The sequence below is a fragment of the Chlamydotis macqueenii genome, chromosome 1 (genome assembly GCF_036417535.1).
Source record: "Chlamydotis macqueenii isolate bChlMac1 chromosome 1, bChlMac1.mat, whole genome shotgun sequence".
Classification (NCBI taxonomy): domain Eukaryota; kingdom Metazoa; phylum Chordata; class Aves; order Otidiformes; family Otididae; genus Chlamydotis; species Chlamydotis macqueenii.
This window is the reverse complement of record NC_141556.1, coordinates 50282066-50307896: the sequence shown is the minus strand read 5'-3', so window position 1 is coordinate 50307896 and position 25831 is coordinate 50282066. Positions and strand designations below refer to the sequence as shown.

The 25831-nt window shown below is 37.0% G+C and overlaps 1 protein-coding gene across 3 annotated transcripts in view; it reads left to right on the top strand.

Moving 5' to 3' along the window:
* CDK17 (cyclin dependent kinase 17) overlaps nt 1-25212 on the top strand; it is a 96582-nt gene extending 71370 nt beyond the window's left edge. For all 3 annotated transcript variants that reach the window (XM_086750634.1, XM_086750627.1, XM_086750619.1), the window contains 13 exons: nt 4947-5072; nt 9045-9101; nt 10743-10857; nt 11377-11471; nt 13489-13551; nt 16689-16812; nt 17805-17925; nt 18469-18566; nt 18837-18942; nt 19753-19795; nt 20995-21085; nt 21317-21394; nt 21813-25212. In XM_086750634.1, coding sequence (XP_086606760.1) covers nt 4947-5072; nt 9045-9101; nt 10743-10857; nt 11377-11471; nt 13489-13551; nt 16689-16812; nt 17805-17925; nt 18469-18566; nt 18837-18942; nt 19753-19795; nt 20995-21085; nt 21317-21394; nt 21813-21850 — 1155 coding nt within the window. In that variant the 3' untranslated portion in view covers nt 21851-25212. The remainder of the gene's footprint in view (nt 1-4946; nt 5073-9044; nt 9102-10742; nt 10858-11376; nt 11472-13488; nt 13552-16688; nt 16813-17804; nt 17926-18468; nt 18567-18836; nt 18943-19752; nt 19796-20994; nt 21086-21316; nt 21395-21812) is intronic.
* The last annotated feature ends 619 nt before the right edge of the window (nt 25213-25831 follow it).

Genomic DNA, 25831 nt, shown 5'->3' with positions numbered 1-25831 from the left:
TGGTTTGCTTCCCCAAGACTTGGCAGCTGACCAAAACTGGCCAAAAGGCTATTCTGTACCATCTCACGTGGTGCTTGGCAAAAAAAAAAAAAAGCTGGAGGGAAGGAGGAAGGGAGGACATTTGTAGCTATGGCATTTGTCTTCCACTTCCTTAGCCACTACCGGGCGTACTGAGGTCCAGCTTTCCAGGAAGCGGCTCAACATCTGCCTGCCGATGGGAAGCAGTGAATCAATTCCTTTTTCAGTCTGCTGGGGCACGCAGCTTTTGCTTTCCTTATTAAACTGTTGTCACCTCCACCCACAAGTTTCCTCACCAGCCTTCCGTCTTCTCTGCATCCCATGGCAGCAGGGAGCAAGTGCTGAGCTGGATTCATCGGGGTCAGCCTGCAGCAGAGAATAAGTCTCTTACTGCTGTCAGCTTAAAATGTTGCCTGAGCCTCAACAAACTGCCTGGTCTTGAGCACTCAAGGCTCAAAATTGCTTAGTGTATGGCACTATTCTTGCTTTGCTTTTTAACATAATCTCAGTTAAATTACCTCAGTTTTTCAACTGTATCGAACTGATGTAATTTATTTTTCAATTTTTCTATTTAGCCACTAGGAAACATTCTGCTTATTTCTCTCATGCACATCTAATGAATCCCCTTTCATGTTGCTGTATAGCATTTAATTATGATTGCTTTCTTTTCCCAAGAGGTAGTTGCTTCAGTGATTGCAAAAACTGGGAGGAATTAAGGTGGTATACACAAACAAAATGTAATTTCTGTCTTTCAGGTGTTTGGGTTTGCAGTCTAAATGACTTTCTTTAATTTTGCCTATTTTAGGCAGTTAGGTAAAGGATAATTGTAAAACAAAGTAGACTTTATATATGTAATTTTATGTATAATCTTTTAAATGTTGGTGTCATAAAAGGCTTCTGACTGGTAGGGAACTATTTTAATACATGGTTTTAAAAAGAAGTCTTGGCTTGCTTGACATTTCAACACAGCAAATATTCATTAGTATTGCAAGGAGAGTAGTAGCGTAGATCATTAGGAGGAAAAATCTATAAAGTATCTGTTGCAGTTTCCATGAAATCATTATGTTTTCCTCTCAGAAAAGAAACGTTCTTCATCTCTAAGAAGTGAAGGAGAATGGATAGTGTTCTGCTTTTATTTACAACAGGACAAAAATTTAGGCTTCCAGCACTAAATACTCTTTTTTTTTTTTTTGAGGGGAGAAAAAAAAAGAGTTATTACTGTCATGTATTGTTCATTATATTACAAATATAAGTACATAAATTATATTAAAAGCAGATATTACAGTACTGAAAAAAAATTTCTTCCTACATTTCCCCTCAGGTTTTGTTGTGTTGTTTTTTTGTTTTTCTTTTTTTAAAGACAGATGTTGTGGGTGGTTGAGGATGAGGGTGGTTGTTCTGCACTTAAAGTAGACTACTGTTTTTGTAGTTTTGCCCCAAACTGGAGTAGACTTTGGCCTTTGCATCAGTAAGTACTTGTATTCAAACATTATCTCTATTATGCACTGTGGAGCACTGTGTAGCACCAAATGTAAGTTTGCTGCTTAAGCTCAGTTTAGAACTGAGGATGTGATGTGGATCTCTGAAGTAAGTTTGGAGGGATTTGCAATTGCTTATTGCAAAAATGGCATAGGCAGAGCTCTTGAGAATGAAGGAAGGAGAATTCTATAATAGAATTATAAAATAATTATAATTATTAATTATATTATAATCAAAATATTTATAATAATATTTTCTGGTACCTAAAATATTGTTATCTAGAGTTTTTACAATAGCTGGACTCCAAAATAATGAATCCTTAGTAGTTGTAAAGCATCTTAGGCTTGTTTTGTTTCCCTTCCTCTCCATTTGAAAAGGTATGTGGTTGTTAATAGCAGATGCTGTGCACAGTTAATGGTATAGTTTTGGAGTTGCCATCAAAGCTTCAAGGTTGCCTTTACCTCCTTCTTCCTATGCATACCCATCAACTTTATATGGTTGGAAATGCTTCTTCAAGGCTGTGGAGCCAGGGGTAAAGCACCACTTTGGATGAGTGCTGTGGGAGAAGAGAACATACAGATGGGAGAGCTCTGGGGTACAATCGACTCGGTATTGCATGAGGCCTTTGAGTTGTGGTCCATGATTTCACTATACATATGCAAAATCTGTAAAATACTTACTGTCAAAAAAGCATTACAGGACACTAAGAAGAGAGCACTACAGCAGGTTTCTATGCCATAGAGTTAACACACGGGAGTAGGAGAAAGCTGTTTTGCCAAAGGGTATGTAGGAAAGTGATGATATCTACTGTGTTCAGGAAGGAGCTCAGCCCAATGATCTTTTATTCTGCTGGCCTGGAATTTGTCACATTTCTACTTTATGTTCTTGAGCAATGGGAGAAAGAAAATCAGGATATTGCCCCACTGTTGGTCAGGATTTACAATAGGAAGGTAGAGTGGAGACTGATGCTAGTCCTCTTTCTGCCATCCCTGTCTTATTCCAGCAATTCCATGGTTTCCCACTGTAGTGAGATGAGAAAGCTGCTTTCTTTAAGGCAACATGGAGTTCATCTGTTTTGATGAGCTACTGGAATTTTCTGAAGAATCCAGTAAATTATATGGTGAACTTATTTATTTATTTTTAATAATCTGAAGCCCTCTTCAGTAGGGGAGAGGCATTTCTCTTTTCAGATGGCTCTAACCTCACTGAATTTGAGTTGCCTACTACAAAAATGGCGTTAGCAGAGGCTGTCAAAAAGAAGGAAAATTCTTTAGTGGAAAATACTGTTTTATTTTAGAGATTACTGCTAACTCCCATTATAATTAATTTGTTTCTCCACTTTCCTGATAACCACACAGGCAGTTTTAAAATTGCTAATGTTTTGAAAAATTTTAAATACTAAAGTTGAAAATTAGTAGAGATTGGAAGCTGCCAGAGCTCAGGGATCCTTTTGTTTTCTTCTAATTGAACTTTAAAATGTTGGTCAAAGGTGCCATTATGTGAACAGTACTTCTTTTGTTTAAGACAGTTTAAAAATTCTGAACAAATAAAGAAATACAGACACTGATTTTTCCAGTTATGCAAAGAAGCTGATGCTGGGCAGCAAAGTAGAAGCTAACAGACTTTGTGCTCTGTACCTAAGGTGGTGTGAGGAGCGAAAAGGAAACAGGAGGGTCAGCTAGAGAAGTTAAATCTTTGTTGGCATCTCAAAAAATTTCTGCCTGTATCCAGTGGCCGTAGTGAGTAACATGTAGATCAGTCATCTGGAGGATGTATATTAGCACTTCAGTCCTGAAATTCAACTAATGCAACTAATTGCCAAATTACATTCACTTTTTTAGTATAAGTTTTTAAATTATATTTTTTGCTCAGCTGTTTCTCCAGCTACATGCACAGATCATGCATAGACATGGTTCAGATACGTTTTCGACATTGAAAGCTTAGCAAGTTGTCCACCAAGATCTCAAGTCCTGAAAAGTCTGATGATCCAGTTCTTTGGCAGCCTAAGCCAATTTAGCTGCCGGCTTCCCGGGCTTGCCCTACTGCCTGTCTTGCCCTGTGTTCAGGCTTTGAGCTTGTCTGACCTTATGCTGAACCTGTTTGGAGAATAAAGCTGGCAGGAAGCTGTGCACTTCGCCTGAGATAGTTTCTCGATGATTTAGCATGCTGAAATAGTTCAAAGCTGCTGCAAAGACATGAGTAGAAACACATGGCCAAGCCTGAGGGGAACCGAATGGGGCTGTAGCTGCCAGCGTTTAGGTTAGCTCAGGATGCCCAGAATTCAAAGCTGAAGGTGGTAGGTAAGATAGCATAGGGTAACATCAGGAAGAGCTTACTGTCATCAGGTCAGTATTGATTAAATCTGAGGTTCACCAGCAGAAGTCTGGAGATTCCCTCTTCTGCTGGAGAAAAGTGTGAAAGCAGTGGTGGTTCCAGAAATGTCCTCTTAGCTTCAGGGCACAATCCATGGGGGTGGAGTATATAGTTTGATCCTGAGCATGGTTTTCCTTTACTTGCATAAACTACCTTTACTGAAAGACAATTTCTGCTGTTCTAGAAATTACTTCAGTTTTTTGTTTTGTGAGTCTGGGTATGTTATCCTTGTATCTCTGTGGTGGTGACTGGCTGCTTTAAGAGAATATTTGGTATTTCATTTTCTGGCATGTTTGAGATTAAAGCCAAATTAAAAATAAAAAAAAAATGATGAGAATGTGAAGCTGCCCCTCAAAAAACCTTTTTTTTTTTTTTACTTTTATTGAAAGGTGAAGTAATTTTGTTTTCCTCTTGTCTTAGAAATTATACCTGTTGTTGGAAAAATTTACTGGTGAAAAACAGAATCTGATGTAGGGAAACCTGCATTTATGTAATGGCAGTTTGGTTTTCTAAAGATCATATGCTAAAGAGCTTGAAATAGAAAAATGTATTAACATTTATAGTAGTTTGGCTTAATAACAAAGTATTTGTAAGACTGGAAAAAATGAAAGTTGAAGCAAGTTTGTAACTTTTAGTAGAGAAAGTGAGAGTGATCTATTTTGAGTTGTGGAGACCTCTTGTTATTCTAATGTAATTACGATGTGAAAAGAAATGTGTTTCCCAGCCTCCGAATTGTCAGTTTCTGGTATTCCAGGTATGCATAAGTATTCAAGTGAACTCAGTACATCTATCCACAGTGTAATTAATTACATTTTAGTATTTCATTCCTTTTGTTAAATGTAATGAGTTTGTAAAGCACTAAATTTTTTAACCTCTTATCTAAGCAGTTTGAAGTACTATTAGAAGATAATATTTTTAAAAACAATTTCTGTGAAATTACTTATTTTTCATTCATATAAATATTTCCATTTTAAATAGCAACACTGTAGTAATGGTAACACTAGAAGTGTTAAAAGATACTTCAGGAAATTCTGAGTTATACTGGACCCATCTCTTTTTAATATTATTTACTGCAGGATTTGAACAAGCGTTTGTCCCTGCCTGCTGACATCAGGATACCTGATGGCTATCTTGAAAAGTTGCAGATTAACAGCCCACCATTTGATCAGCCAATGAGTCGACGTTCTCGTAGAGCATCGCTAGTAAGTGTAATTCATCTGCCATGCTAAACCAACCTCTCAGTTCTTCAGATTCCATTTAAAGCAGGTGTCTGTATACCACAGGTATGATTGAACTTCATTTACACCTTGGCTTTTATGTCCTAAACTTCAGTGTGCACCTGTCAAAATCCGTTGAAGAATTTCACACTTTTTCATTTTTCTTCTGCAAACTTGGCCCTGTCATTTCTCAGTGAAGGTCTTGACCCGTTGAAATCAGTGGCTAAACTCGACTCCCAAAGTGCATACTTAAATCCTTTTGCTTTTTAGAGCAGGGATGATCTGTTTGAGCAAATAGGCCACGTAGTCTTAGGTCAAGGCTGGGGCTCTCATGTGATATACTAGGAAGGTCCTAAAGCAGCATAATATGAAGGCGAGTCCTCCTCACTGTTCTTTTCATATTAAATAACAAATTTTCTTCCTCAGAATTGCTGTTGAGAAGATAGATTTTTGTTATTTTATTTTTTTGGAACACATATGTGGGTTCTTAGGAATATGAATGAATAAATTCACATATTTTTTTTAGATTATTGGGTTATTTTAAAAAATAAGTCTTTCCAAGGAGATTTCAGAATGAGGATTCCTAAACTGTAGTTAGAGAATAAGTGCTAGAAAACTTAGACACTCATATAAAACATGCACATCCAAGAAATAGTAAAAAAAGAATTATCTTCTTTTTACAAAAATTGTTACATTTCAATCATAATTTGATCTATTAGTTTTCTTAATGTTAATCAAAGTCCTAAAGAATTGCTAGAACATTACTGACTTCCTAACCAAATGCATTTGCGAGAAATTGTTTCCAGAGAAAAACTGGATAGGCTTATGAAATCCACATTATTCTTTGTTTTCTTGATTTAATGACTTATTTGCTGAAAAATAAATGCGAAAGTACACGTAGTGAATTGGTTTTATTAACTGTGAAATATCTTTATTTTATTCTTTGTGAATTAATAATGTCTCTAACAAAGCAGTGGTTGAGTTTTATCATGTATTTTTCCCCTGGAAAAACAAAATTTAATGTGCTAGACTAAAGCTCTGATCTGCCTGTCGCCTTTTACAAGAACAATATTAAAAAAAAAGGAAAGATTGGATCAAAACACTGAAAGTAATAATAATATAGCAAGCTTAAATATTTGTACGAGAAATTTGTAACTCATTAACCACTTAGTTACTGATGTAGCATTGAACTGAGGAATGGACTTCCCCAAAACTTCTTTCAGACACTGATGGAAGTACCTTTTCAGTAGAACAGTTTCAGTGGAATGTAGTATTTGGGGGCTGGGGGGAGTTTCCTGTGTATCTTAAATTCCCGTGCTCATTTAATGTTGAGCCCTGAGAGCAGTGGAAGTTCTCTCCTTGTTACATTTTAGAAGACAGACAGAAAAACAGTGCCCTCTAATGAATATGGTGTGTGTGTGTGTGTATGAAATCAGCTTCCTGTCACAAGGTTGGTTTGTTTTGCCTTGTAAAAACACTTTCAGGGCTTAAAAGTCCAAAATGAAACCTGCCAGCAGTGCTGTGGTATACAGGCATGCATTTGCTGCATTGTCCTGTCATGATTTCAAACTAACCTTTAAAAAGAAAGAAATTCAAGGACTCATTATTCTGAGATTGTCATTGAAAGCCTGCTAGCAGACTGTTAATTACAATATATGAATATTGTGCTCTGCTTCAAAGGCATGCCTCTTTTCAAGGCTTTGTAGGAATCAAAGGAAAAAAGCTATAAAACACATCAAGTGAGGACTTGTTATACTTTAGGTCTAGTATATTTCTTTGAAATGCAACCAAAAAAAATAGCTTTAATGGTAATTGTATTTTGTGTATGCATGTACATGCATGCGCAGTAGCGTAGGTGTAACTCTTACGCACCAGCCATTAGAAGTAGGAGACCGTAAATATGATGCATCAATGTTTCTGTGTAAGTCAAAACAGACAGATATATATTGCAGAAAAAAAATAAATCAGACATTGTTTTGCAGGAAAAAGGAAATTGACCTTAGTTTGAGAAATCTAAAAATTCATTTTTCTTATGAGTGGTATACAACTGAAATGTGATTAAAAATTAAACACATTGAAAGGCAAGTCTTGAAGAATATCTATCCTCTGTATGTAGGAAATACTGTATATTTTTATTGTCTGAAGAGATTTTGGGTTTGTTAGTCTTGATGAATAGCATCAAGATTTCTTAGAAATTGGACTTTTAACTTACATTCCAGATTGTCTGGCAGTAACAAGGCCAATGGCTGCAAGTTCTCCTTTAGTTTCTCCTGTAAACTAAGCAGCCTATCTTTTTAATTCTAATACCGTCTAATACTCACTTCAAAGTTTGTTTATTTAAGTAGGTCAAAATGCACTTTGGAAACATATTATTTAGTTTACTAACATAGCACCTGTATCAGTGGCATATTTAAAATGTCATTGGAGTTATAAGCGTTGTCAAACATCAACTTTGCTTCTATTTTGGGATAAATAACTTGGCTTCAACAAGCTCCTAAATATGCTTGATGCTAAAGTATCCTTATGCAGTTTTAAAACATTTCAATTCTAACACTAGTTTACTAAAACAGAACTACTCTTAATACTATGTTAACATAATTTTCTCCTATATATGTCAAATATATTTGCAGACAAGATGTGATTATTTCAGACAAGATTATTATTTCAGATGTATTTTCATCCATGTTTTCTGAAAGTTAAGTACTAATCCAACTTTTCTTAGTGTACCTTCATATTGCATTGTTGTGAAATCTTAATACAGCTGGCAGTATTTTTGTTACGCTGTGTTAACATGAACTAATATACAATTTTAATATCCATTGGATTTTAGAAGCAAATCAACCTATTCAGACTTGTGGACGTAGGTGCCGAAGCCAGTCCAAGGTCAAAGTATCGTTCCTTAGAAAGAAATAGCAAGTGAAGAGCTATGTTTAGAAGTGGAAGGAGTAGGTGATGCTAGGGAGAAAACCTGGCTTTTTTTGTCTTAGTGTGTGTTCAATTGTCTGTAAAGCAAAACCCCATGAAGTCTATGGATTTTGAAGCATACAGGCTATATGCACTCTGTAAATTGGTTTAATAATTGATGTGTTTTACATGCCTACTTTCAGCATTCTTTAGACTGTAAGAACAATATAAAGCTTTGGTGTTGTTGACAGTGGCCTTACATGAAAATAACTGTAAGAGATGGCCTTATTAAATATGAGAGGAGCAGTGGATTTGAACAGGAAAAGAGTAATGATCTTACAGTCTTTAGAAGAAGGAGTTATTTCGGCAGGCAAACCCTCCTGGCTTGCACTGCAGAGCTGAGTTGGTGACAAAAAAAGACAAGGTGAATAGATCCAAGTAAAGTACACAGAGACTTTAAGTTATAAGCTGTGAAACGTGAATTGTTGAGACAAAGCTGAAGCTTGTGGAAGAATGATGTTTAGGGATTTTACTGGCAGACTTTTGGGCTGGAAGGCATTGAGAGATCAGAATGGGAGAGGAAAACTCGAGCTGAGATTTTGGTGTTACATATATTGGTAGAGAGCAAATGAGAAAGTTATTTTGAAAGAAGCAGCACCGTATTGTTATGCTAAGCAAGAGCAAGGATGGAATAGATTGAGATAACTTCAGTGCTTTAAGCTATAACAACCTCATTGGTAGTCATCAGATCGGAAAAGTGGAGAAGACTTAAGTAGGAGGTAGGGCGAAGTGGAGTTTCAGCCCAGGTGTAACTCAGTACATAGTCCTTCCAGGATACACAGTAGGCTGGCCAGCAGGCTGAGCATTAGGCTTGGATGCTGGGATGCATTTGTATCATAATATTCTAAATTGTTTTCAAAATAGCGGAGTTGTGTGGTGTTTGGTCAAGTGCTGTCAGGTATTTTTCTGAATAAAGTTCAACTTACTGATACAATGATGTATAAATAAAGTGTTCAGGTTTAGTGATTGATTTTCCATTTCTTTTCATTGCAGTCAGAAATTGGATTTGGAAAAATGGAAACGTATATCAAGTTAGAAAAGCTTGGAGAGGTATGTATAGCTTTCTTTTGAAATTATTACTGCTTTGATGACAATGTCTTGTGTAAAAAAAAAAAATTGCCTAAATGTGAACTGAAAATCTTGATATCCCTCAAAATACCCATTTAATTTATCTTTTCAGTAGATCAAACGTATTCAGCATGTGTAACAATGTCACAACCATAGAAATGTTTTATGTCTATATAATACGCCAATAAAAGGGCAGAAGAACCATCACTGATCTGGGAAAGAACAAGACTGCATTAGCAAATGATCTGTGACCTTCTGTGTAGGCTGGCTTTGTGTGCAGATAGACAAAATTGCTTTGTTGATAATAAAACTAGTCAAGTCTGGCGTCCTTTTGCCGTGAGCTGGGTGTTAGAGAGGACTCATGCTGGACAAGGAGCCAGTGCTTGCACGGAGCAGGCAGTAGGTGTGCGTGTTCTGGTAGAGAAGCCTGCATGCCTGAGCTGGGCAGCCAGCCGGGGTGCTGCCAAGTGGGGTACATAACGCTGAGTTTGCATTTTGTTGTGGGAGGGCAGCAATACGGCTTTCTGCAGCCCCTCAGCCTCTGACTTCCAGACAAACGGTAGAATTCAGCAGGAACCAGGTGTCAGTCCTGTCCAATTTGATTGAGGTTTGCCAGCAAGATCAAAAATTACAAGGAGCACTGGAATGGGACGCACTGAACGTTGCAGAAGGTAGCAGGGGTAGTTGACATCTCTGCTGTGAATATGGCAGCCAGTGTTCCCTTTGCAACGTTTTCATTTCCAGATGCATTTATTGTTTGTTTTGCCTCTAGTCCTTTTTAGATGGATCAGTAGACCTGACATAACATTGTGTATCTTTGGAAGAATGTTAATCTAGTGGCTATCAAGTCATAGTTGCTGGTGTGCATTATCTCACTTGCCTACAAAGTGTAGTGGACAGCACCACGTTATGTACTGTAACCTAGGGCAATTTCTGTAACTTTGTTGCTTCCTTTTTGCAATTGCTGGGATTAGTTGTACCTACTTGCTGTTTTGTCAGAATTTCTTGTCCTTGTGTAACATGCCATGAGAGTTTTGAATCTCTTACTGTCTAAGGAAAAAAAAATTGAGAAGGATAGACTTCATAATATTCACTGTTCATTACTTCAACCAGAATGAAACTTTGATGACTCCCCCTCCTCCCCAAAAATTATCCTGTTAAATATGTAACAAAGACAAGAAGCTATCAAAAGGAGTTACATGTTTTCGTGAAAGTAATGGAAGAGCACATCTGCAGCCTTTGGAAACAAAGCTGCAGAGTGGTGTAGGGATACCTGAGCTAGTTTCAGTCAAATAGAGACTTTCAAGAATATAAATGATCCTAGCAGTGAACTCAGTGAACTTAATGCTACCTGATCTGGCTGCTTTGGTAGCTACATGGCGTATAGCTTTCCACGTAGTTTTCAGAATTGTTAAGCGTGCACGTCTCTTGTGTCTTCTGTGTGTTCAGACCTGTGCTTACAAAATATTTTTGTAGTTTTACATATATCAAAAGGAGACAATGTAGAAACTGTTTATATCCAAAATGAAACCTATTCAAACCTCAGAAGTTTGTATTTTCTTTTTTAACTTATCTTTTACAAATTGTTCTTTTGTTGAGCTTCCTTCTTTTTCCATTTTGTAGGGTACTTATGCAACAGTTTATAAGGGGAGAAGTAAATTGACAGAGAACCTGGTAGCTCTGAAAGAAATCCGCCTGGAACATGAAGAGGGAGCACCGTGCACAGCCATAAGAGAAGGTGATAACTTTTTTTTCCCACTTCTTAGAATTTCAGATACTTCTGTATTTCTTTTTGACCAAAATGCTGTTGGTACTTGGCTACATGGAAGATGAATGGAATTGATATTTGTTTTGATGGGGAAAATTTTAGTCTAGACATACTAAGAGTTAGTGTTTCAAATTTATTTGCTTTATAGGGGGTGGTTGTGTTCTCAAATGCAGCGTTATAAATGGATGGTTTTATGCTCAATTAGACTATTATTAGTGAGTAACTTTCAAGGATTCAGAATACATTTTACCAAATGAGTACTTCTGCCTGAAATGTGTAATTTAGGAAATGTTTACAATTTGTTACTCAAATTTCTGTTTGGTGTTTTGATTAAAAACCTTTCTTATTAACTTAATCTGTACAAGTATTGTGTTCTTAAAAATAACTTTTTAATTAAAAAAAAAGTGTGTGTATGAAGTTGCTAGAAATGGATTTACTACTCTTGTGTTTTGCATTTATTTATTTTATACTTAAAATTATCTTTTGCAGTGTCATTATTAAAAGATCTGAAGCATGCAAATATTGTTACATTACACGATATTGTGCACACAGACAAGTCATTGACTCTTGTTTTTGAGTATCTGGTAAGTGCTTAAACAACTAGCAAGCTTTACATTTGATTTGTTGTTTCTAAGTAACACAGTCATAACAAAATTCTCCTCTCTTTTTAAACATACTGAAACTGTTACAGTTTTCTCCTGCATCTAGAATCATTCATCTAAAAATGAGAGAAGTGTATTCAGTTCTTAAATTACTGTAAATTAGTAAATACTCTTCTGATCATTTTGGAGTTTCATTAATAGTAGGTAGTGATGATCCACCCAAGCAAAATGTCTGCTTGTACCAAAATCATTAACTGTAAAAAAGGATAGTCAAACTGTTTGTCATAGTTCAGCCCCGATCGGGACCAGACTACGCAGTCTCTCTCTTATTCCCCCCACCCTCTGAGAGAATAGGGGGAGATAATATAAGAAAAACAGCTCGAGGTTTGAGATAAGGACAGGGAGAAAATCCTTAAAGTTACCATTACAGGCAAAACAGACTCGACTTGGGGAAAACTATGCATTTATTACTACAAACAGCAGGATAATGAGACAGAGAACAAGGTAACGTCCCCCCACCCCTCCCTCTTCCCAAGCTTAACATTATCTCCACTACCTTCCCCCTGCCAAGCGGCACAAGCGGGGAAGAGGGATTGGAGTTTGTGGTCAGTTCATCATGCATTGTTTTACGCCGCTGCTTCATAGTTGGGGGAAGAACTCCTCACACTCCTCCCCCTGCTCTGTTGTGGGGTCCCACCCATACACCACAGTCTTTCCTGAAACTGCTCTGGCGTGGGTCATCTCTTCATGGGGTGCAGTCTTCCAGAACAGCTGTCCCAGCGGGCCCTCCATGGGCCACAGCCACCTTCAGGCATCCACCTCCCCCGGTGTGGGGTCCTTCACGGGCTCCAAGTGGATCTCTGCCCCTCCATGGACCTCTATGGGCTGCAGGGGGACAACCTGTTCCACCATGGTCGTCACCACAGGCTGCAGGGGAATCTTGGCCAGGAGCCGCATTACTCCTCCCCCTCCTTCTGAACTGACCTTGGCATCTGCAGCCGTTCCTCTCACGAGAAAAGTTCTTCACAACAGGCAGGCAGACGCCTCTCAGAATCTCTTCACATTATCCATCTCATCTCCTCTCCACTTCTTGCAGCCAGGCCGGGCCGAGTCAGACCCAGTCAGCCACCTGGCGAGAGGCCAGAGGGTGAGGCCTGCAAGGCCCATGAGGCCCGCGCCTCCCCTTCTGTGCCTCTGCCCCCGCTCAGCTTCTTCACATCTTCTCTTCTCCTTTTTTTTTCTTTTGTTTTCGCCTTCTTAAATACGTTATCGCAGAGGCGTTATCACGGGACATTCTGCTACCAATCGGCTCGGCCTTGGCCAGCAGCAGGTCCGCCCTAGGCCCGGCTGAGTCCACTGAACAAAGGGGAGCGACTTCTAGCAGTTTTCTACAGAAGCTACCACCTTAGCCCCCCCCTCACTAAACAAAACCACAACACTGTTATTGAAATGATATTTTTCTGTTAGGACGCAACTCTTGCAAGTTAGCTAAGGAAAAAAGTATGCTTCAAAGTAAACAACACATGCCATCTTTTTGTAACAAACTTGATCAAGCAGGTGTCCACCATTACATATCTGACTTGCTTGCCTCTTGCATTGTAGACTTTTCGCTTTCTCACTGAAGCTTTACTTAATGGTCTTTTTGTATAATATGCTAGAATATGTAAGCATAATAAAAGGGATGAAGAAAAACTCTTCACTTCCCCTGTAAGTGGAGAATATAGCAATTTCACAAAACACTGTGCCACACACAAGATGGAGGAGAAGGCAATAACAAATAATGTTGCCTGAGATGATGCAGCTTGCTGGGAAACATGGGTATTTATATCTTCTGGAATGCCAGAGTTTTCTGCATGTTCAGACGTTTGGGTTTTATCATTGAACATCTTCTGCAGAAAACTCAGTTTTCTGATGAATTATTTCAGTTCTAGCGATAAATAATTGTCACATAATCTGTTGTCCACAATTTCACTGAACAGTGATGATGGTGTTTTGACAGGACAAGGATCTGAAGCAGTACATGGATGACTGTGGTAACATCATGAGTATGCACAATGTAAAGGTGAGTGTTTTCAGTGACAGTGACTGTCTCCCAGCTTTCTCTGTTCTAAGACTTTCAGATAACTTAATAATTGGGAGATATGTGGCTTAGGGCTTTTTAAAAAAAAAAAAATTAAGAAACTTAACTTCCTCTTTTACTTTTGGGTCTGGCTGAGCTACATTTGACGTCAGATGGGGTCTTTCTTTTTGGTTTTGATGGCTTTTAAGTGTTTAAAGCACTGAAAACAGGAAATTATGTAGCTTTATATGTTTTCATTCTGTTTGAAGTTATATATTTTAAAACTTCCTAAAAATAATAAAGTCATAATTCTCTTGACCTCATCTTGTCTTTCCATTGTTTCATACTCATTTATTAAGTCAAGTCTGTAGTTTGGTATATTCTGAGACAAAATTTATATATGTACACTGAGGATAATGTAGCCTCAGTGATGAATGTGGATTTGAATGCCACTGCCTGCCACACAAGTAAGAAATTAATAACACATATTTAAGAATGAGACATATTCCTCTTTCCATTAGTAATAAAACAGAAATTATTTTCTCTAAGGTTTAATTTTTTGTTGCTTTTAACTATGGCTGTGGCCAGGTCAAGTGACTCGGTTTCCAATCTGGCCTGCAGAAACTAACTCAGGTTCAACTGTTCCTTCTCTCGTAACAAATAGATTTTGATTTGGAAAACTAAAATAACTGTTTATGTTCTTTAATACTTATGGCTTTATAAACAAGATTCCGAACGGAACTTGAAATAATTAAAGTTGTCTAAGGAGGCTGGGTTACCAGTATCACCCTGCTGTGTTGCAGCCTGTGCTGGACTGTACCTTTAAAACCTCTTCATTAAGCTGTATATAATTAATATAGGGGATGTTATTTATACAGTAGATGTGTTTGAGAAACTCTTCTTAAAAAAAAAATTAACTTTAAGCTGTGCTCTTAAAGAACAAAACCATGAGAGTGCATGCGTGGTAGGAAAATTACTTTTATTCTTGTACAGTAGCACATGGCACAAAGGTGACTGACAACAGTGTACTAAATACTGTGAAGTGATGGGTTTTGAATGCATTCCAGTAGAGCTGTCATCCTTGGTTTTGGCTTAGTTGCATGTAGAGAAATCTGTTCTTAGTTGAATTGCATATGGAATTCAGTCTAGATATTGGTTTCTGTATAGATAGCTTTTTCTTTTATTCTGTTGTGACAATACAATAAGTATCTCTAGGGAAAGACATCTGCCCTTAACCTACTCTTTTGCTTCCTTTGAGAGTCTGCAAAGGGAAATTCTTTAACTTGTGTCTACTTCAGAGAGACAACAAAAAACATAGTTACGCTTGTGTTTTTAATTACCTACAAATCAATAAGTAGTGCTTTAAGCTTAAAAAAATAAAAGCTGTAAGTGGGAGGCTGACTCCTGTAATAAGTGCAGTTAGAGAACAAGCAGAATCTCCTTGAGGTAATCTGAGCTAAGCAGAGGAACTGTTTTGCCTTGTTTGCCTATGGTTTAAGCTATGCACGAAGAGCACATTTGTACAGTCAGTGTTTTTGACACTGGGAAACCAGAACAGCTGCTTAACTGTAGTAGCTGTAGGTGCCTACCTTACTATAACTGGGGGAGTTGGGTCATGATTAACATTGTAGAGACCTCCCTGTCATCATTCCCTTCACATTCCTCAGCTAATTTTATTTTTTTTGTGTTTTAAGAAAATGAGCATATATAATATGAAGATGTGTGTCATCTCTGCAGGTATTACTGTTTCGAGCAAAATTTTGAGCTAATACATCTCATCCTTTGCATTTCAAAAAGGATCCATGACAGCTGTGGTGAAGAGCCACGATTTCTGTAGAATAATCTGCTCTGCCTTCTTGAGTAATCCTTGCAGTCACAGTGCACACTGGAGATGGCTATCAATTTGCATAGCAGTCCTAATAATATTATTTGGACTGAGTACTCCTGCAGCAGTATGGACATGAGTAGATGGAAGAAAACTTGTTGCTTCTAATTCTGCTCTTCGAAAAATAAAAGAAAGAAAGAAATCAATCAATCGTAACTCCTCTTTATCTAGAAAAGATAAATCCCACATAAGCAGACTGCGAACAGATGGATGTAAACTGTACCTGCTGTGTATTTTTCCAGTTTAGGAAAAAGAATTTGGTGGTGTTACCTGGTACAAAAATAAACTAATGTGTTAGAAAATGATCATATAAAAACATTCTAGTGTTTCTCCTCAGACGTCCTGTTACATGCTGAATTTGTTACATTGGTAAACATTGCTTTCTGTTAGTCTATATTTTTTCATTGTACATTTGATCATCTGTACTGGCTGAGGACTGTTATGTGGTAAATGCCAGCAATAGCTACCCAGAAGTCCCATGTTTAAGATCAGATGCTTTGTACATACAGAACTGCAAAATATTAATGCAGTGATATAGTAAACTTGCTTGGCTGCCCTCTGCTAAACCTTTCTTCATCCCTTACTGCTTCTGCATCTATATTCATGCAGTATGAATATGCATGACTGAAGTTGCTTGCTTGGCTTGCTGTTCCAAAGGACTAAAATAAACCTGTGTGTGTCAAGGTGAGGAAATTAATATAAATGGCAGAGGCAGTTGGACTGTTTTAGTAATCCTCATTTCCTCATTTCTCTCTGTTTTGTGAGCTTGTGAATCCAAGTATATTTTTCCAATAGCATGCCAAAACGTTCTTTACGTAGTTTAGCACAATTGGTAGAAAGGATGCTGAGCTAGCTGCATTTTCAGAAGGGATTCTGTGGCAGAAGGGAACTTGAGTATAGTCAGAGACAGTTACCTTTAAAGACATTAGTGTGTGGAAGAGCACTGGTAAATGCTTACTTAAAAACAGACAGCTCTGTGGTTCTCTTCAGTTAAGCAGAACAAATTGCTCTTAAAATTTTTGTTGTCCAGTATCATGTTAAAGCAGTGCATTAGCATAAGGGGATTTAAAATCTGTAAACAATAATGAAGATGTTCAGAATGTGTTCATATCGAAAAATACCTTTTTAGGTAAGTATTTTTGTCCTGCTTACATAACAGGGATTTAACTCTGCAGTGCCCAAATGAGCTGGTTTAGTTTTGTAGTCTATAGATTACTATTTGTAGTCTGATTTATATAAATGTTCTCTTTTGTAGCTATTTTTATACCAGATTCTTCGTGGTTTGGCATACTGTCATAGGAGAAAGGTATTACATCGAGATCTGAAGCCACAAAATCTACTAATTAATGAGAAAGGAGAACTGAAGCTTGCAGACTTTGGTATGGCCTGAAATTATTTTGTAACAAATATTTTCTTCACTCAGCAAAAAAGAGGCATCTTTCCTTATAAAGGAAAGATGAGAACATCAATCTGTAGTGAATTTGCGCGTTCTCGGATGAAAAATGGAAGTCAGCCTTTTTTACAGGATATTAGTAATCAAAGTAATAGGTTTATAGGTAATACTGTGGCTTGACTTGCGGTTTGCAAGAAGTGTTACAGTTTCCTTTGGAATTGACACTTAGTCAGATCCTTGAGGTGGAGCTGAAGTTGCTTTTCCTAATACTTCACAGTCACTTCAGAGCAAAGTAACCATGACAGGAAAGAGAAAGGTCTGTACATAAACTAAATTGTCAGGTGTTACTCCATCACTGATACACCAAGTTCCTTTGGAATTTCCAGTAGAGTGGAGCCTTCACAGTTTCCTGTTATCTTCTATGTCAGGAAGGTCCTTTGCAAGTTGTGCTGCCACTGATTTTTCCCCTTGTGTGTGAACGAAAGTAGGTAGCTCAGTACACGAACACAATAGATCTAGATTTTATTGAAAATACTACTGACAAACAGACAACGTTAGGGAGGAAAACCCCTGCTGATCCAACACTGATTTGGTCTGTTTCCATCACTTTGTTATTCATTCGTTGCCTTCTGCCTCTTGCAACCTAATTCTCATGGAAATAGTGTGGGAGGGTTTTCAGAGGAGGGAGGTGTCATATTGATCTAATGCTTTGTTGTTTTAATTAAATGTATAGAATTACTCCAGGTTTTGATCTGTTTACCTGCGCTCTGTGCTTAAAAATGCTGATTGTAAACACTGAGAGGCAAATCACAAGTTGTAGAAATGTATTTATTAGGGCTTTTTCATGAACATAATTGGGAAGATATTTAGCAAGTATAATAAGGCTAGTTTAGCTCTTGAAAATTCTTTGTCAATTCCATGCAAAAAAAAAAGATTTCAGCAAGCTGCACATGACTCTTTATTTCCCTTTTTATCAAGGACTGGCTAGAGCAAAGTCTGTTCCTACAAAGACCTATTCCAATGAAGTTGTCACGTTATGGTACAGACCACCTGATGTTCTCCTTGGATCTTCAGAGTATTCAACTCAAATTGACATGTGGTTTGTATAGCTTTGTCTAATTTAAATTTTTATTCTCAGTCAAGTTAAAAAAATGTCAACTCTTTATTATGTAGTAGTAGCATTTGAATACTAATCCTCTGAATTATTGAAGGCTACAACTGAGTTAGATTTTTAGAGAAAGGATTGGCAGACAGGGAAGATGCTTTTATTTCTCTCTGAAAATGCAGAGTACCTTTTTGTTGCCTAGTGTAAGCAGGTATTAAGCCCACAGTGTTAGGGAAAAACCCCGAACATGTTCTGCTAATGACATGGTAATGTGTTTTACTGTGAACTTCAATACAGTTGATAAGTTTGACATATGAAGGAAAAGGATATAGTATAGCTATGACATAGGTTTTGGTTAGTCTTTGACAGTTCTCTTGTTGCTACATATCTTTCAAAACAGTGTTGTTCATAGCAGCATGTGGCTAACAACTAATTTAATAATGTTTTAATTGAAGAGAAATTGCACAAGGCCTTGAGAGCTGAAAGTTTCAATTGTGGGATTGTTTCTGATTTATCTTTTTCTCTGTTTTTGTAAAGGGGCGTTGGATGCATATTTTTTGAAATGGCATCAGGAAGGCCTCTTTTTCCTGGTTCGACTGTTGAAGATGAACTGCACTTAATTTTCAGACTTCTGGGTAAATGAATACTTTTAGCAGTAGTGCTGTATGTTTGTTCTTCTAAACACTTTTTCCACAAGAACTATAGATCTTTATCTATGAACAGTGATATTTTATATTACATTGTAATTAAGGTGAGTGAGGGTACAGCTGAGTTTGTACAACATAGACTCTTTGACTGTTTTATTTTTTTTTTCCTCTTTAAATTACAGGATTAAATGCCTATTTATGTCAAAGTTGTTTCTTTACATTTTTTTAAGTTGAATTTGTTGCTTTTTTTAAATGCAGGAACTCCATGTCAAGAAACATGGCCAGGCATTTCTTCCAGTGATGAATTTAGAAACTACAACTTTCCTAAGTATAAACCACAACCCCTCATCAACCATGCACCAAGGTACTTTGTGTTTTATTAATAGAAAATGTGCATCCGTGTGGCTTTGCGTATTTGTAAATGCGAACGTGTTTCCAGTACAGTCTGCTACTAAGTGCTGGAAGACTACACATCAGTTGTGTTACTGTGGGCAGATAGTAATGCGAAGCATAATCCCGGTACTATGTGATTACTAATATCTAATATCATTCAAGGTACTGCAGCTCCGTAATGACCTATAGAGCTATAAACTCTGATTAATAATGCCTGCGTAATGGGAGTATTCACACAGCACTTCCTCAATAACCCAGATTCTCTTCTGTTATATAATAGGCCCATCGTTAAAATGACAAAGTTTCCTTGAACAATCTCTTGAAATCATTCTAAAACCATTATGAGGAATTTGAAGGGTCTGTACAGTTATTATAAATAAATTTTATAACAAAGACAACCACATTTTTAATCGACTCGTAAGAATATCATCTAATACTGTGTCCTTCTAGTAGATGAGTAGCGTTAGGCTTTAAAAAAAAAAAAAAAAAAAAAAATTCTTTCTTGCTGTAATGAATGATCCAGGTCTACCTAATAAATCACAATCCAAAGCTCAGGATTTGTCTGTTCTCAGTATTTTTCAAAGTCTTGTTTTGATATATCGGTACTTGTGTGTATACAAGTACCAATATTTCGGAAAAGTTGTTTAGGTGAAAGGATATCTATGTTTAAATTTAATCTTCAGGTTTGATCTCATTTAATGATGTCAATTCCTTTGCAGTTTTGCTTTTGTAAATGTAGTTCAAAAACTATTTTAATTTAAAAAAATATTTTTCTTTTTAGGCTAGACACGGAAGGAATTGAATTGATAGCAAAGTTCCTTCAAGTAAGATTTATTTTGTGGCTTTACTTTATAAAAGTGCAAGTTTAGAGTTTTAATATATTATTTACAAAATGTATTCAAAACTATAGTATCTATTAGATCTATCTCAGAAGTGGAATATGCAACCGAGTGTAGAGGATGACAGATTTGGGAAGAATGACAGTTTTGGGAAGCATACGTACTGTAAGAATTTTAAACCTGGTGTTTAGTTTTTTATTTTTGCCAGAAGTTAATTTTTTTCTCGTACTACTTTTTGCAGAAATAGAATTGATTCTATGTTAGCAGTTCCCTCAAAAAACTAAATCTCTTGTGAAATACAGTATTAAAACAGAACTTTTATATACAAATACTGAATTTCTGTGACGGCGAGTTTTGCTTACTACTAGAGAAGCGATTACCAAGGTGTGTAATATTAGTCTTTGTTCTTGCAAGCTGTATTCAGCAGTGAAGTGGTATGTGGGTTTAATCTTTTCATCTGTATCAAAAACGAGCTGGAAGCAAGAAGGAAAGCCAGCTCTTAAGTTTTTGAGTAGATGCAGAAGCACTGTAACTGCACATAGTTAAAAATTCTTACTAAATAAATAAAGTGGAGTACTTTGCAGCCTGTAGTTTAAATTCTACATCAGGGCTTAAACTATTTACACATGGTGTCAGAACAGTACTTGCAGTCCTTGTTTGGACTTCATTCTTACTGTATACAGCTTTTTAAATGTCTGCATCTTTGTCCAAATGTCCACGTGTGCCAAGCAGGAGACATTTGAGCACACATGGAAGAACGTGTTGTCTAAAGTTCCATTTTTTGCAAAACACTGCAGCATAGCCCAGTGAATTCGAAAACTTATGTGATCTCGTGTAGTAGCATTTCACCGAAATTTAATATTAGAATATAATGTAGACAGAAGTCTGTCATCTAATCATTGTTACATCTATAAATAAAGATTAAGTCTATTTTTGACTTGCATCTGTTTACAGCAGTTATTTTGACTACTTTAGCAATCTTGTTATATGTTGTTTAATAGTTATTTAGATAACATATGTTAGATTTTCATGGGTAACATAAAAGTAATGAAAACAAATTTGTCCTAATGAGTTGGTAGGAAATATTGAGCAAGTAGAACGCTATTTCTTCCTTCGATTAAATCACTTGATGCAAAGAGTTTTTTAATGAAAACCAACACGCTTGTGTCCTTTTATGTTGATAGTATGAATCAAAGAAGAGAATTTCAGCAGAAGAGGCCATGAAACACGCGTACTTCAGAAGTCTTGGAACAAGAATACACACTTTGCCTGAAAGTAAGAGTAGTAAAGTAGCAGAGTATTGTTAAGATAGTGCATTGAAGCTAAGTTCATTGCTTAAGGAAAAACTCTCAAGTCTAATCTATTTAAGAAGTCTGGTATATATTGACTTTAATATTTGGGAATAGGAGACATTTTTTAATCTAGACTGTATAATTAAGAATAGTACTTTGTTCAATAGAGCATAGTTATGTTTGGGTATTAATTAATTTCTTTGTTACATTCCAGGTGTTTCAATATTCAGTCTAAAAGAGATTCAGTTGCAAAAAGACCCTGGCTTTCGAAATTCCACTTACCCAGAGACAGGTATGGAAAGCGTAATATTTTCTCATCTCTGCAAACAGAATGGTCTGCCAGACACATTCAGAACTGAAAAATACTTTGTTAAATTGGTTTGTGTGAATGTACTTGAACAAATATCAGGAATGATTTGCTCAGATCCCTGTAGATATATATAAGCTAAATGCACAGAAGGAGGTAGTTTTTACTAGGGATGGGTGGAGGAACTGCTGATATGAGAATGTCTTGGAGTTTCAAATCATTACTGTGTGGGTGAACAGTGACAAAGTGAAAAAAAAATGTGCAGTTCAAAGGAAGATCCTTATAGTTGCTTAAGCACAAAGGATAGTCTCTTGAAATAGAAAGACAGAAGACATAGATAATAACTGAATACCCTGTTGCGCAAATGCTTCTATTTCTTACCATGGTCCATGTTCTGTTGCAGGGCATGGGAAGAACAGAAGGCAGAGCATGCTTTTTTAAAGTAGGTGATGCAGAGTGAAGCCCAAGCCTATCCTATCAATCAAGGACTCGGATCTGAAGGCAGTGCTCTCTGTTGGTGGACTTGGAATCGCAGTTTGTCTACACTGTCCTCTTCACAGTGGAGTCTTTTTATTTCCAACCTGCAGATTATGTTTTTATATTTGTTGTCACAGTGTGACAATTTTTTGTACAGTTGGTTTTAAGGTCTCCTCTGCCACTAGAGCCAGTAGGTTACAGCCGTTGATGTAACTGTAGCTGCAATTTTTGTGCAGGACTGAGAAACACAGTGCATTATTTATTGCGGAATCATTGCTGCTAAATAACTACTGTCTGTATAGTTAACACAACAGTTCCATGCCTGAAGAAGTTGCAATGGCTTTATAATATGTGAATGCATCTGTTTCTCTTTATAAAATGTTCTACTGCTGCGGGATTATTTTGTATTTCTTAAACTGCAGTGTTTCCTGGAATGTAAACATAGCTTTGCTTGGCTATAGGTGAACCATCTTTAATGCTCTAAGTTCATGGCACTTAGTTCCTTATTTAACATTGGAAGTATGTGTTGAAATAGTTGAAAAATTATAATGCATATTATGTTTTTGAAAAGCACATGGTGTGAAAGTTGATTCAGACAAGTGAACAGTAACTATTATTTGCTCTCAGATCCTACGTTAGTTGTTGATATATTAGAGCATGGAGACTGGATGATACATTTTGTCAGGCTTACTCCAGCATAAGATATTTGCACATTGTTGTGCATATGAAGCCTGCAGAAGCAATGACTTTTTTACCTTGTTTTTAACTTAGAAATACAAATAGTAAAAAGATTATTCATATACGTTGGACCCTGGCTTACTTTTGAAATTCAGAATCTTTTCGTTACAGAGGAACAGGACAACTAATTACAGGAGCATGGGAATAATGTCACACTTTTCCCACCTTGTTGCTCTCCCATTTGTGCATTATTCACTTGAAATCAACTGGAAAGATGCAAGTTTGTACTTGATAAGATCTCACTATGCTACAGAGCTTTTACAATGGGAACTTAGAGAGTTTTTCAGATCTTAGATGTTATCTGTTTACCAGAGATAGTAAACTTGTTACTACTATGCTTATGCATCTCAGTGAGTATCATAAGTACACCCTTGGTGATGGTTACAGTATTTTTAAGCATTTGTGTTCACCTTTATGAACCTATTTGTTTAGTGCATCTTAAAGAGACTGTAAATCTTTATTGGTATATTTTGAAATGGTCATGTAAATCTTTGGCTGGTATATCATGGAAATAGTCATAGGTAACTTAATTTTTCCTGACATTCACTGTAAAACATTCAGGGGTCCTACCATTTCTGTTCAGGAAATCTTGTAGTTTATTGTTATTTAACAGTATTAAGTGAATTTTTGTATATTTCATTTTAACTTTATTTGTGAATAGTGATTGTGGCATGTTTGGGGGTGTTTTATTAATATTTCATTGATACTGGTAAATTTGAATTGGGATTTTTTTTTTTATTTTCTGGAAGAGAGAAATTCATGTGTAATGGTGACTATTGGACCACTACTGCTTTTCAGCATTTGTAAACCGGTTTTACGTTAAATCTTGTAGACCTAACAAACTGCTGTTATTTCTAACTGACCGACCTGTATTAATATTGTACTTTTGAAAGTATAAATATTATGTGGAATTCTTTGGTTTTGTTTTGAAATTTATAATAACAAAGGCCCTGTGTTGTTAAAAATACAGACTAAGTGAACTTGCAGTTCTTGGGGCATTGTTGCAAATGTTTAGCTGGATCTGCGTGTTGTGGGAGTCATCAGTTTTAACTTTGGCCGCTTATTAATTCATGCAGCGCAGACGTAGTGGCAGTGAAAAGTAATGTGACTCATCCACGACAGAGGCCATTCAGGATCTTGTCATAAACATGGTCCACAATCTAATTATTGGCAAGCAAATCCTGCGTGTCACATGGTATCAGAAGTTTTGCCCAGGTCGAGGAGCGTAATACGTGTCTTGCATACGTGTGTGGGTCTCCCACTGATACCAGTGGGAGTGTGATGTGTGTGTCGGAGGCAGATTTGGCACTGTTGAAAAACCTTTGTCCTGGAATAGTTGCTATATATTTTTTTATAGTTGTGATGGATCTGATCTAGATTTTATACTGATTGACTTTGTAGGAAATGCATTGTAGTCATGACAGTGTTGAAGAAAGATGTCTCAGAAAAACGTCTCCTTTTGTTACAGAAGTAGTGACGATAGAGAGTAAGTGTTCACTGTGGATAAATGTGGGATTTAGCATTTCTAGAACAGTAATATTTTATAAGTCATAAAAGAACAAGTTATAACATGACACTGGTGAGTAAAGGACTTAAAGGTTTAACTGGTAAAATTAAGTGCATTAATAAATTTAGAAAGGGATCAGCTGCAGCTAACAAAAGGAGGTTTCCATTTTAAGTAGGAATTCGGGTTTTTTGTTACGTATGAAAAGATCTTCCGTAAAATTAAAGCACTCTGTTTATAAAGAGATTTTTTTCTAAGGACCTGCAAGTGAATTGGCTTTCTTCATTAGAGGTAGCTTTAAAGAATGTATTTTTTAAGAAATCTGGAATCGATGGTCAAGTCAGTTTCTTTTGGATTTTTTTTTTTTTTTTAATTGTCTATAATAGAAATTCCTGCATCAGCAGAGACAGTTCTGTGGCATCTTCCTCTTTGGGGCAGTAGTCAGTGAGCCTGAAGTTGCTGGGCATCTCTCTGACATCCTTTTCGTGCAATTCAGTGTTCTGCTTCCTGTCTAACAGCATCAGGCACTATGGACTTGTTTCATTGTCCCCAAGAACTGCAGGGAGTGTTGGCCTTTTTGGGAGAGGACCTCAACTGTGATGAAAACCAAGCAGATAGTTGCTAAAAATTGATGACTTTCAAGATTCGGTATGACAGCCTTTGCCTGAAGATGAGTTAATGAGAAATGGCCTGCAAGTTGTTGCTGATTTTAAATAGTTATTTTTAGAAGATACCTGGTGTATCCCATCTACCCCAGGGTAGGAGTTCCAAGGTGCGTGTATAGGTGCGTGTAGGAATACGGTGGGCTTGTAGACAGGAAAGAGGCAGGTGGTGATGAGGCTGCGTGTGCATGCAGGTGAAGGTTGAAGGGGAGAGTGGTGGGTGGGTGGAGGATGGGGATTTACAGGACAGGAAGGGGAGGGAGATCGAAGGGGCAAACCAGCTGCTCAGCAATGCTCTAGTGGAACATGCATCTCCACACAGCTGTGTTATTTTTGTGCTGCTTTACCACAGCATTAAGTAGCCAGAGTGTATCCCTGAACTGGGCAATAAAAGTTAAAATAAACAATTACTAAAGAATCAACATACTTTGTATTTGCAAATCATTTGAAAAACTGCAAGGTAGCATTTTTTGAGCTGCTTGCTTGTCGTTTGCACGAGTTTGTTGGTTTAATAAAGGTACATTGTTTCTGTTTTGCAATGTTAAGGTGGAATTAAGAATACATTCAGTTATTGAGGACAGAGTACATCAAAGGTGTGTTGTACACATGCCCAAGCTAAGTATTATAAACCCAAGAAATACCCAGAATTAAGGTCAGACTTGAAAGAAATCCAAACAAATTAGGGTATGGAAATGCACAGCTGTAACCTGTAGTGACACTGAAGAAAATTTAGAATTTACCTTGTCTGTGATAACGTGTGGTCACAGACGTTTGGTCATTTTATCTGATCACTAAGGGGCAGAGTTGACATCATTCGTACACCTTGTTAGCACTTTTCAGTGCCTTTTTTCCCCTTAGTAATATTTGGCTTTGAAACAAATGTGACATTTCTATGAAATTTCTTAAATTTTGGGAGGAACTGAAATGCTTACTTTCTACAGAATCTTTTTTCCTGCATGTCAGACTGGGCTGTTAGAGATTTAGTGCTACTGTTTGGCCTGTGCGTAGGTCAGCAACATCCGTGTATCTCACCAGCATCCA